Source organism: Lissotriton helveticus, chromosome 7, assembly GCF_964261635.1.
Source record: "Lissotriton helveticus chromosome 7, aLisHel1.1, whole genome shotgun sequence".
Taxonomy (NCBI): domain Eukaryota; kingdom Metazoa; phylum Chordata; class Amphibia; order Caudata; family Salamandridae; genus Lissotriton; species Lissotriton helveticus.
In genome coordinates this window covers 256,807,656-256,820,921 of record NC_136068.1, presented here as the reverse complement: position 1 = coordinate 256,820,921, position 13,266 = coordinate 256,807,656, and the positions used below count along the sequence as shown (strand labels likewise).

Sequence of the window (13,266 nt, the reverse complement as noted above, 5' to 3'; positions counted from 1 at the left end):
GTCTAAGAGCAGCGTGTCCGCCTAGATGTGGACAAATGCTCACCCTGCTTACAGTTTCAGGCACCACCTCAACGATGAGGCCCAAATATGTGAAAACAAGTCTGCGATTGTTGGTTTTATTGGTTACAGAAGGTGAACTGTCAGTAAGAGCCAACACTGCTTATGTGACAAAACTTACATGTACAAAGGCACTTCCCTCCGTCTAGAGCCCAAACAAAGAAGAAAATAACTCCACTACTTGTAGTGAAATCTGCAGGGTTACTGTGATTGAATTGACTACATCAAGCTAGCGAATAGAAGGCAAAAGGCAAAAAAACAGATCCAGACAAAGTAACTGCATGGTTTAAAGTTCAAGCCCATAGAATCGGTTTAGTGAAAAGAAAGTATGCATATGGATAATCTGATGACAGTTACTAAATGATACCACAGACAGTTTTAAACATGTTGAAAATGGTTCATAAAGCACGGAAGTTCAAACCAACACGTTAAAAAACATCCCTTCAATTGACAGAAGTCTGTTTTAGCACAATTTCAGCAAGCTATGCACATGAAAGCTTACCAGTGGAGAAGATGACAATGTTGTAGGTGGCTAGGTTACACAAAAAACAGCTCTCAGCAAATAAACGTTCCGAAAGAAAAAGACGGTATGTAACTGATAAAGGGTGGAGACTAGGAAGGCAAAGAAAAAAATCAAAAAGACTGTTCGGGCGGGTAGGTCCTCAGGTAAAACGATCACATTGGCTTCTGTCCAAAAAAGTCACACAATAAAACGATATACCGCAGTTGACTGTGCTGTGGAGGGTACAACTATCAATTGCATTTACTACATTTATAATCTGACGTTTCAGTATATTGCAGACTCCTAGTTATGAAAGCAGAAATATGTAGAGGCAGATCACTCACTGGAGTACGTCATACAATATAGTTAGGTTGAAAATGGAGGTAGTGGCGGATCACAAACATTTTGAAAGCTTGCAACTAAAGAAAAGCTGTAGTCCTGTTAAAGAAATACATTTCATGATTTTTTTTCTAGTCACTGGATGTTTTAATTACTGTTGTGTACAACAAATGTGTAGTCCAAATGATTGCCCCCGGTTATAAAGGTCTGACATTTGTGAATAAATTCAATATAGAGTAACTGTAAAGATTGGGAAAATAAGGCATGGATCCAGCTCCAAGGACCAACTATGGACACCGGTTATTTAGAAAAATGTTAACTGAGATACCTTGTCAAAAGGAATGTCCAGATCGTGAAAATAAGATGAAATAACTGTACTGAAGAAAGCAAACCGGAGTACGACGCAAAAAAAAAAAAAATCAAAAATCAATGCCTAATAAATTACAATGTATATTTTTGTGAAAAAATCAAAAATAGAAAATCAGACCACGCCCTTTCTTACTTAATCTTTGGACTAACTTGACAAACTACAGGCACAATTAGTTAAAACAATATCGTCTTTATATCTTGCGCAGAAGAGAGTTTCCCTGATCATTTAACTCTTTGCGATACTACTTACAATATATGCAGCAGTAAAGTATGACAAAATATCACCCAGATTTCTCACCCTAGTACTGAGAAAGAAACCGCTTTACAACACAAATAAATTTTGATCTACTAGATACACATATATATATATATATATATATATATACATACACACACATATACATATATATATGTATATAATAAAATATATATTTATGGATTTTATTTGTTATCTATATATTAAGAAAAAATAACTAAATTGACCTTAGGACAATAAAAATGTTTCATGAACAGTTTGGTCAGTCTAGATGAAAGGAGGCCCATTTTTACAAGCCAATTGCAGGTGCAGCCTATCACTATATAGCAATGGACCAGTAAATTATTAGCATTGTGGGTTCATGCAATTATTCAATCATAAATGCTTTCATCTGTGTTAAGTAATATTGGCACCGAACCCTTTGTCTCTACGTATGATACTATAGCCCTGATAGAAGTTTATTCTCAATTAGCTTCTGTACGCAACATCTGTTTGTGGCCCAAATTTTTCAAAACATTACCAAGCTTTGGCAGTAAATAAATCAAAAATCTACTGTGAAACATGTATACCCCTATGCACTGGAAGAAACATTTTGGAGCTACTATTGATCATTAAAAAAAAGTCCTGTAAGATCTACCTGTGTATGCCCTTTAAATTGGTCATGAAGAAGTAAACAAAGACGTACTAAAATCCTGAATAAAAAGCCAGCAGTGAGGGCATGTCATCAAAAATCAGTCTAACAGCATATCGGAGTCCACTGGGCTTCTTGCTGCCTATGAAGCCTAACTCACAGCATAAGGGCCAGATTTAGAGTTTGATGGACTTGTACCTTATTGCAAAAGTGCCAGATATCCAATCCACCATTCGGATATAATGCACTCGTAAAACAAGATGTGATATCTGTCACATCTATGACAGAGATATTTCTGCAAAACACTAAATTAAGCCCCAAGTTATGTAACTGAAGCATGTTCCTTTCAGATTTTGCCTGGGAATCAGAAGTATGCAAGGTTTATTTTTGGTAATGCTGATCAATGTAAGATTTTTGTGATTTTTTGAAAACATTCACCTCTTTACAGTGGCTCCAGTCCCTTTAGTTCTGGTGGGTGCTAAGTAAACCATGACATAACAAATAAATAAAATAATTTACTTTAAATGTATTGAAAGGGGCGGTAGTTAACCTTTTACACCTCAGACTAAGAGAATTCAAAACATTGTCAACACTTGCATTTTACATGTTAGGAGGGTGTTGTCATAAAAAGTGAAAATGATTTACTTTAAAGTGTTGAAGGGAATGAGAAGTTTTGGCAAACGGAGCGAAAGCCTTAAGTAACAGTGCTGATTTACTAGCACCAATGCCAATCAGAGCCAATGACAGCTGATTGGAAGCCTTCGCTTTGGAGAAGAAAATCTACAGAAACCATATTGGACATTGTTCTATTTCAATTGCAACAGACGTCGTGTAGTGAACACGCCGATTCATATGTGAGCTGCAAATGAAAACTACAGGGAGTACATACTTTGATCGTTCTACATTCTGTACTGAAGTTAAAGTCGTGAATGAAGGCCACTGCCACTTCTTTTTACGTCCTAACGCTAGCCTTAACCCAATACCCCCTGCCTTTTTTCAGAATCAATTTTTCCACATTGCATGAGGCAAAACATTAGAACACCCCCAAATAAGCTGAGCTTGTCCACCAGTGGTTTCATAGATTGAAGCAAGTGGGTCTCTTGATCCAACGCAGACAATCTTACTCACCCAGCTGTGAGGACATTTTTCAGCATAGCAGGAATCTTGTCGACACACTTTGACTACTGTACATACCGTCTGGATTTTTAAGGCTCATAACATTCAGCCTATTTTGATGCAGTTCCCAGTTTGTGTCATTGCACGGAACAACTTTTAGTTTAGTTTCTGGTGGGCTGGAAATATGGGCATGGTAGGTTTATTTAAAAGGCAACAAGACTATGAGCATTTATTGAAATTACCCATGCAATCTACGTTCTAGCACAAAAAAGAATAGAAATAAAAATACACATCTCCTTATGTAGCACCATATTTGAACAATTTCCTTTTGTGACACATCCATTCAAAGTTCTAGTCCCCCTATGTTCTACAATCTTCTAGTTCCACAATGTGGATTCAAACATATTTGCCCTCCTTAACTGCTCCATATTCATGCCAATAATTCAAATACAGTGCTGTAAGAGATGCGTTTGTGGTACACAGACAGCAAAAAGAAACATGCATTGAAATAAATGGGTCGGTACATGTCCATCGGTTCTTCTCTAGTGGAGCTTGTGCAGCTCACTCCAGCTCTCCACTGCAATGAGCCTTTTCCTTCAGGTGAGAGGAGGCAATGCTAAAAGGAGAATGACAGCAGCAATGACATGATACACGAAGTGGAGTGGGTTACAACAGGATGAACAAACAAGAATGGAACACTAACAGCAACCTTTATTTTTCTATTATTCATTTTAAGGAACCCTCACTGGGTTCTCCAAAACATGAAGAGACCCTGGCTGCGTCAACTCTCCAAAAGAAGAGTATGAGGGAGAATGAATGGCTGAGTTCAGAAAAACATGTGGAATAAAAGCTTACAGAAAGGGGTAGTGCCTCCTGATGTGTAAAGAGTTTTTACAGGGTGCTAAATAGTAGAGTACATTTCAACTTCACAACAAACCAGTAACAGTTGGATGGCATTACAAACTCGAAAATCTACCTTTTGTAAGTATGCACCCACTTTTTAGCAGTAAGGGTAACAGTCACATCTCACTGCTCATAAGGGTATAAATATACATACACAAACACATACACAAATATATATATACATTCTATACATACGTAAGAGTACAGGATTGTACAAATACTCCCAATCATCCCCATCCCCTCCTAAAAAAAAAAAACACCAACCACTGCCATCATGTGTTGGTCACCAGAACACAAAGCAAAACTTATAAAATGCTGGTGGATATGTTTTTGTTCCATGTTTTTCCTGCACCCATGATTTGCAACAAACAGTACAATGTATGCAGGCGAATGTGCAAGTATAGTGTAAGAAAATCATTCATGGACGATCTGAAAACAATTCTTGGGTTACTATAAGTACATTCAGACACCCGTTTTCACAGGTTGTATACATTTGAGAAAAAAATTCACAAGAGAGTTCTTGCAAAATCAGAACTAAATGTAGGACTACCACAGGCACTGCCTACAGAGCAGACATGGTGAAGTTTCAGACTTAATGAAAATACAGAAAAAAGGACCCTCTCAAGACATCCCCCGTCAAGTCCCGTACCTTCTGTAGACAAGTAGGTAGAGTTAAAGGTATTCGGAGGTAGACTGGGAGGGGACTAAATAATAATAAAATCATATTTGGTTACAAGACCTGGAAAGAGCCAGCAGATTTTCCTTCTGTGCCCAATTTCGCTCCCAACTGTAACAAAGAAATAGACAAGCTTGTTTTGTTTGAGAAGGTTAAAAACAACAATGTGTTGTAATTCAACAAGATCGTTAGAAAACAACGTATTTGGCATTTTCTCTGCTTACTCCTGAATATTGTAAGGCCCTGAGATAAGAATATTATGTTCTTGGGACCACAGGGATAATTTAAACCCTAGTGCATTGATTTTTCTTATTAATCCTATCAAAGTTCCAGCTTTTCAACCTTGGTTCTGCCTTCCTGAGGCAATGCACGAAGTCTTCAATTCTGTTCTTCTTTCCTTTTTAGCCATCAAGCACTTTATTACAAACTGGTCAAACTGCAAGATTCACTGTACAATCAAATTCCTCTGACAAGTCCATTAATGAAAACAAACCCTGTAGCAGAGGTAGGCTCCAGCGGTGAATACAGTGAACAAGCAGATATTCGCTATGAATGGCTTCCAATTCGATCTTGGACCTTCTTCGTCCTCATCAAAAATTTCAGACTTCTCATTTGTTTGGGGTGAAGTATAGAGATGTTCTCCAACAGTTCTCTTCCTAATTTCAGTGTCTTGGCAAGTACTACAAAACAACAAGAACCTATTGTTAGTTTTTGCATCATGTTTTATGGGCCAGTCATTAAAACTTTATCATACATGAATGAAAATTAGCATTTACATTAAACTTTATTACGCAAACAGTATCTCAGTAGGCTAAGTCTGCCAGGCTTATTTAGTCGGCAATTTTTTAACTCTAAAACATAGACTCTACATAGACACTTGCTTAAGTTTTCTTTCTTGGAGACGTGTTTTCTCTTTTGCATGGATAAAGCGTTGTGAGTTCCTCTTCTGTGAACCTATGTTTGAGACATTTTTCAGCTTTTCTGCTACAGAAGCTGTCCAACCACTCCTCTTGGGACACCACTCCAGTCTAATGTCATGAGGTAATTTAGATGTATTGTTATATTGAAAGAGTCCTGAAACTACTAGTTCACTCTAGGAATCAAAACGCCTTGGTCCGATCTCCAGAGACCTGTTACTCTAGTGTGTGCATTTGTTTAAATTACTGAGCCCCTTAACTCAGTACATGTGGCTCAAGGATGACCTCATAAGGAAACCGAAAACAAACTAGCTACTTACGGTGCATTTTAATAAAGCCAAAGACAAATTTAGAATCAATTAAATTTAAAAGCAATTTATCTTGCTTTTATAAGAACAATTTTAAAGGCACCAGACTTTCAGTCCCCAAGTCGGGTGCCTTTTTAATTTCTACTCTGAGACACTATCTATTTGTGATCAGGGTTAGCATCTAGCTCACTGAAAATGGCATCTACCACAACAAATGCATGTTATTCAACTTATTTCAGCAAGCTAGGCTTTAAGTGTGAATCCTTATCTAACAGACACAGTAACTGACATGATTCATCCTTCAGCCCAGGTTAGTTTCAAACCAACTGGAAAAACCGAATGGTCTCAGATAGATGGATTGATACCAGGATCAGAAGAATCGAAAAGACTGGGATACATTTTGGAGGGACAATCAGCATTGTAGTTGATCAGCAGGCCAGTAATGCCACTGACTAAACGTGCATACTCCTTTAAGTGCAGATGACAGCCAACTGGCTTCTTTGAGTGGAAGCAAATAGGACCAAAAGCAAACCAGTGGACAGAAAGCCAACTTGTAAGGCTGGAAGAGAACGCCAAAATCACTAAAGGAGAGTCAGGCCTCTATATTCTTTCAATGGCAAGACTACATAAAGGGTAACAGGATGTCTGCACAGCTTCATGCAAATGGGCATCTCACTGGAATAACCCGGATCTTGAAACCTTAAGCCTCTCAAGCTCCAAAACCTCAGGCGGAGGTGCAGAAGTGATGGGCACAATTATGTTAGGTTTGTGGGAAACTTGTAGAACGGTGGTTCAGAGAGCGTACAAAAAAGGAAAGCAGGGCTTAATAATGTATGTGTATAGATATGGGAAAGTAAAGGTATGGGCGGGCAGGGAGAAGTAGTCGAGCGAGGTACTCTAGGAATGGTACATACGGGGAAAGATGTGAGTATGTATAGGTGTGAGGAGACAGGTACAGCTGCAGGTGGGAAACTGATGTAGTGGGGTGAGGTGTGGGCTACAGGAGGACTGGGTGCAGACTGAAAAAGGAAGGAATCAAGAGGTAGAAGCAGAGAGAGAGAAGCGGGTAAGAAGACATGTGTACAGACATAAAAGCTGTGAGAGGTGCTCCCTATGTGCAGTCTGTGAGATGCATGGGTTCGCAGAGGTGCAGGTTGCAAGAGGTGCAGGCTGAGAGATAAGGGCAGGGTATGTAAATGCAGGAAGAGGTACGGGCAGGATGGAGATGTGCCAGTGGGCAGAGAAGGGTACAGGCAGGGTGAAATAAGAGCTGAGAGGTGCGGATGGGGAAAGGTATAAGAAAGACAGCTGCAGGGTGGGAAATAAAGAGGCAGAGAGGTGAAGGATAAAAGGTGCAGCCTGGGAGCAGAGCAGACAGATTGATTTGGAAGGGGTACAAGGTGGCAGGATGACTTACAGCAACGAAGTGTAAATGAATCACAGACATACAATTTGTTGGTTACAATGAATGCAAACTGCAGTAACCATTTTTGCATGTTAACTGGAATGCAGAAGTGCAAGGCATCAACACCTTGACATGCCAGGATTTGTGCATTTTTCAAACAGTGTATGCACGGGCATCTCTTACTTAAATAAATTCTATTGTCTATTTGCTTTTGTGTTACTTTTGTTATTAACAACAATTTGAATGGAAATAGTGGTGAAACTTAGACAAAATGGCGGTTTCAGACAATTTTTCAGGAAGCCGATCTGTGTGCACTGCTTGTAAATCTAGCTTGTTTAACATCATTGCCAACAGTGTGGAAACATTTTGTTTACTCCATCATGTTACAACAGTCAAGTTCATCGACATAAGAAACAAGCACTCAAGCCAATATTTATTGCTTTACGGCTTAAAATACGTTAACCTTATTTGAAGAAAAAAATATATATATGTATATAGGTACATTTGTTTTTGTTCGGTGAGCTGTGGATTGTGTGGATCCGTCACCGCGAAACGAAGCACCCGATCGCGAGTGAAAGGGAGGTAAGACTGAGAGTGAGCGTGATATATATAGCAGCAGAACAGAGGCTAAGAATGACTAGTACTGTTTGTGTAACATCTCCATGGGGCATAAGTAATAGCACTGTGCCGATCTGGGTGAACCAATGGGAGGATCCTCTCAAGAGTAGGGAGGCTCCTTTAATGTTGGAGCCAAGGCAACCGGCTTGTGGCACTAACAGGATGCATAAGGGTCAGAATAATCTCACGGGCTATTTTTAGAACTGCACCACACACGCCTCTTTTATCGATCACCAGTACTCACTACGAGCTTTCATGAGGCAATACGGAAAATATTACCTGAGGGACGGCTGGTGCCTTCTGGGAGTCGTGGTCTGCCGATGGAGACTACGAGAGGGCGTTCCAACAACCAATTGCCTTGTTGGGTTTCCACCAATGGGAACCAAATGGATCATTTTAAAAGCGGCGGTGACAAAAGCGGCGGTGACAGTTTACAGTGAAACAGGCATCTGAAGAAGACATTTTGTCGAAACGAGTCATGCCTACTGTGCAGAATTAAAGGTGTTCTTACTGATCCCCTGTTGTGTCCCTTTGGTTTCTTTGAAGTGGTGAGAGTCCGTTTTGTGGAGATATATATATATATATATACACACCACTTCCAGCACTTACTTTCGGCAAACATGGAAATCAATGGACCACCATGCAGCTTGAAATGACAGGTACGTTTATTTCTCCTTTCTCTACCTTGATCACATAGTGTGACAGCGGTACGTCATTGATTTTTTATACATACTTTTTTCATTGCTATACCACGTGATAATAGACAGTGAAGAAACATTCGTATTGCGAGGCTTTTTACTGTGTATCCTGGCTTAAATGCATGGGATTTTAGTATGGATACAAGATGTGTGCAATTATTGCCTGATGTACACATCCACATACAGTACCTATGAGATGTTTGTTGACATATTCTGTGCAAATTACGCAAATGTACAAATAACGCAGCAAACGTGCAAATAACGCAATATATAGCCATTATAAGGCAGTGTCATTGAATCTTAAGGGTTATTTTATATACAAGTCACACATCAAGTAACTTGTGCCCAATATATAGACACATCTGCAAATTACCGCAATAATGCTAGAAAATGTGCGAAATACGCAGAGAATATGTGCAAATTACGCAATATGTCCATATTTTAAAACAATCATCCAAGACTATTTGTTGTGCAAATCATGCATAATATAACTTGTGCAAAATATGCGAACACAAGTGCAAATTACCGCCTAAATGCAAATTTAATGTGCAAATTATGCAAAAATATGTGCAAAATTTAATACTTTTGGTTCAGATTTAAAAAAAAATTCAACAGTGTGGAATCAATGCATACGCATATACAAAGCCCCAAATAATACAAATTCTTATTATGATGATCATATAAAGTGTTAACAATAAATTCAAAGTGTCTAGCGAAAAGCATATGTGCAAAAAGTGTCCCAATAAAAAACAATTTAAAATTGTGATTAAAATTGAGGCGGATTGGACGAATATCATGATGTTAGCTATCCATGTCCCAGCGGTTTCAGCTTTCATTCTTAGCAACTAGGAGGACCTACATCCCATAAGCCTGTGGGGATAGGTATATTGTATTGTGTGCAATATCTCCTAGATATATCCATTCTAACACTATTGTTGCAGTTATACAGACTTTTGGTCTATAAGAAAGTGTGCATATCTTCTGTATTATTAAGACCATTTGGAAATTTACTGTTTAGGTCTAAAATGTATTTAGTTTCCAACTGTCTTAATGATCTTTCTCTGTTGCCACCTCTCAGTGGCACAGGAACAGAATCAATAACGAAATAGGACAGGCAGTTGATGTCTTTATTATATACTTCTTTAAAATGTCGAACGTCCGGATACGCCGGATTGCTGTTGATGATAGCCCGAAGATGTTGCAATATCCTTGGTACTTCCCACATACCCAAGCCCACAGGTGCACGAGAGAACATAAAACGCAAAGTCAGTGCGGCAATTGTAATTGCTTTTAATGTCTAGCTCATTTTCTCGGAAAGGAGTACTATATTTAGATGTATTCACTCCAAACTTATATATATATTCCCCATGTGATCAAGCTTCGTTGGAAGCGAAACGCGTTATGGCGGCTGGCTGACAATAAAGCACTCAGATTAAGCACTTTATTTTGGGTCTGCTTTTCGTCATTTTGAAAAAGGCAGGAGCCTTGTCCCGGTGACGAGTTACATATACATATATACATACATACATATATATATATATATAGCAGCAAAACAGGGGCTAAGAATTAATAGTACTGGTTGTGTAACATCTCCATGGGGCATAAGTTACAGCACTGTGCCGATCTGGGTGAACCAGTGGGAGGATCCTCTCAAGAGTAGGGAGGCTCCTTTAATGTTGGAGCCAAGGCAAACTGCTTGTGGCACTAACAGGATGCATAAGGGTCAGAATCATCTCACGAATATCCGAGATCCTCTGAGGAGAAGGAAAGTAGTTGATAGCAACTGACAACATCTTCACCAGTGGCACTGCAAACCTTGCCAGTAGTTTGCCTACAACTTAAGATATACAATGGCGATCTTCACTTCTGCAACACCTTAAGATACGCAATGGGGATCTTCATAGAAATAATTGGTTTGCTTCAAAGGATCAACCTCTAAAAAAGGGATACATATGTGAATTCTATGACGCTGGACACTAGGGCAAAGAACATTTACTTGATGCATGATAATACTACAGTTTTGCAGGTACCCTGGATGCTTTGCTCTCATTAGGTAGCATCACAGACGCAACCAAAACTTTGAAGCAAGAAAGTAGACCAAGTCAGGCATTGGGAGAGAGGTTGTTTGTTATAAAAATGGTTCACGCTTCTTACCTATGGACTAGCTTACTTCATTCTTGTCAAAAAAGTGAATAAGGTCATCTTAGTGTTCTTGGGTTGTACATGGGAAATATTGTGGCTTTTGAGAAAAATGTAAAATATATGTATATAACTAGTTTATTGCTTAACTGGCATAGCTGGCAAAAACAAAAACCATTCTGCTCTGGCGACTTGTACCCATCCAATTATTTTTTTAAGTGTACTTTTTCCATTATCAGTTTTTGACCAACATAACTGGAGCTTGAAATTCTACATGTTCTTTTCAGACTGACATGCTCAGAGTTGCAGAATGAGTTTGTTATTTTGATATTGGAATCCGTGTTTCTTTTTTCAAAAGGGTCAGCCATTTTTTTAAGTGTTGTTGAGGATTATGGCTTACAGTGGCTCCTAACCGGATGTTGCATGATGTTGAGTTTTTTTATCATCACCTTTCTGGTTCCTGTGAATAGGACGCATACGGTCGGGGTTATTTGAAGTTGTGTAGACAGTAACTTGAAGAGTTGGATTGAGATCATTTAGAGGTTTGACCACCATTGTGCTTGCAATTCTAAGCAAATTTGTAACTTTCCTTAAAATCCTGGACATGGCATGGACGGCTAAATCTGAGGGGCCCTTTAACTTTTGGTTTAAATCAGAACAGACAGATTTAGTCTTTGAGACTTTTGAGAAGCCATACACTAAAATAGTGTGTTTACAGGATCTGTCTGGACAGGGCTTTCAGCTGTAAGGCTACTATGGGGATTTTATTCAAGAAAGATGGTTTATATCCTTGGGTGGGGTCAATCTTTGATGTGCAAGTTATTTATGCACTGATGATATCACAAGGATTCTAGAAAATATGGCACTGCTTATAAAGAATGAAAGGGGTAACCTTTTGCTATTGTTTTTTTCTTTTGCAAAGAGCACCTAAAATAGGATTTTTATCATCTCTTTGCATGAAACAAGATCACACATTATTCAAGAGATTAGCATGCCTAAAAAGTCTAATGTACTTTATTTAAATTGTATTTATCTGTGGTTTTATGGAGCGCGGACATGACCTGTTAGGGTATCAGAGCGCTTTACAGGGATAAACACGTTACGTACAGCATTAAGCATAGGCCAAAGGAAAGGGGTTTAGGGAGTTGAACACAATAGGACAACAGCCAGAGATATATACAATAATCAGTGCAGCACAAGAGTCAGCGAGCGACATGTAAGTGATAAAAAGAGAAAAAACAGCAATTGTATACAGGGAGACAAAAGTTAGCAAAAGGCAGAGAACCGGCAGAACATTTGAAGGAGTGAGAATTGTTACACAAGTGCCAAGCAGTACAGGAGATTATGCACCGAAACAAAAGTCATGATAAAAGGCGGTATGTGAGATCAAGGAGAGTTAGTAGAGGAATTTGCTCATTAGGAAGGTTTTAGCTTCCTTTTTGAAGATTGACAAAGAAGGTATTCTATTGATGGAGGATGTTAGCGAGTTCCAGATTCTTGGGGCAGCCCCAGAAAACGCTTGATTATAATTTTTTTCCTTGCGGAAGGGGGGTGGTTGTAGCACGAGGTCTCTGGCGGACCAGGAGTTTTGAGTTTCCCAGATACCACAATTTTCGGGGCGAGGTATGCCGGGAGTTCGTGAACACAGCTTTGTGTGCGATGCAGGCCTGCTTGAGCTGGATTCTGTCCTCGAGAGGATGCCAGTTCAAGGCCTTCAGAAGTGGTCAAATTTTCTTGAGCCAGATAAGAGTCTAGCTGCTGCGTTGAGGCAAGCTTTTAGAGGGGCCATGGAAGTCTTTGGTAGGCCAGATAGGGTAGAGCCGCCGTATTTAATTCTGAAGATAACTAACGCCTGAACTGTGGATTTTGTGTCTGCAGTTTCAAGGAAAGGTTTTAGTTTTCTCAAGTAGCTCAGATGGAACCTGGCCGTTTTGTCCGTCGACTTGATGTGTTTGCACATATTCCGGTTGCTGTCCAAGGTTATAGCGAGGGATTTGACAGAATCCACTATGGTCGATGTGCAGTTGAGTGCTGTGATCGAGTTAATCCATTCCCGGATGTCATTGGAGTTATTAGGCGGGGAGATGAGGAGGAACTCAGTTTATTTGGCACTCAGTTTGAGCTGGTTATTGGCAAGCCATTGAACTTTCAGTTTCAGGGTGTCGTTCAGGTGGGTAATCTCCTCCAGAGAAAAGATATTGATGTATATCTGAGTATCGTCAGCGTACATGTGAAAGGAGATGTTGGCCGTGCGAAGAATTTCAGCTAAGGGTTCAAGGTAGGGATTGAAGAGGGTAGGGGACAGAGTAGAGCCTTGAGGAACACCAATTGA

The 13,266-nt window shown here is 39.4% G+C and overlaps 1 protein-coding gene across 1 annotated transcript in view; it reads right to left on the bottom strand.

The window, feature by feature from the left end:
* Window positions 1-3,453: 3,453 nt before the first annotated feature.
* Window positions 3,454-13,266, bottom strand: part of PTPN1 (protein tyrosine phosphatase non-receptor type 1) — a 375,455-nt gene continuing 365,642 nt past the window's right edge. The window contains exon 9 of the mRNA XM_078652036.1: window positions 3,454-5,529. Coding sequence (XP_078508162.1) covers window positions 5,328-5,529 — 202 coding nt within the window. The 3' untranslated portion in view covers window positions 3,454-5,327. The remainder of the gene's footprint in view (window positions 5,530-13,266) is intronic.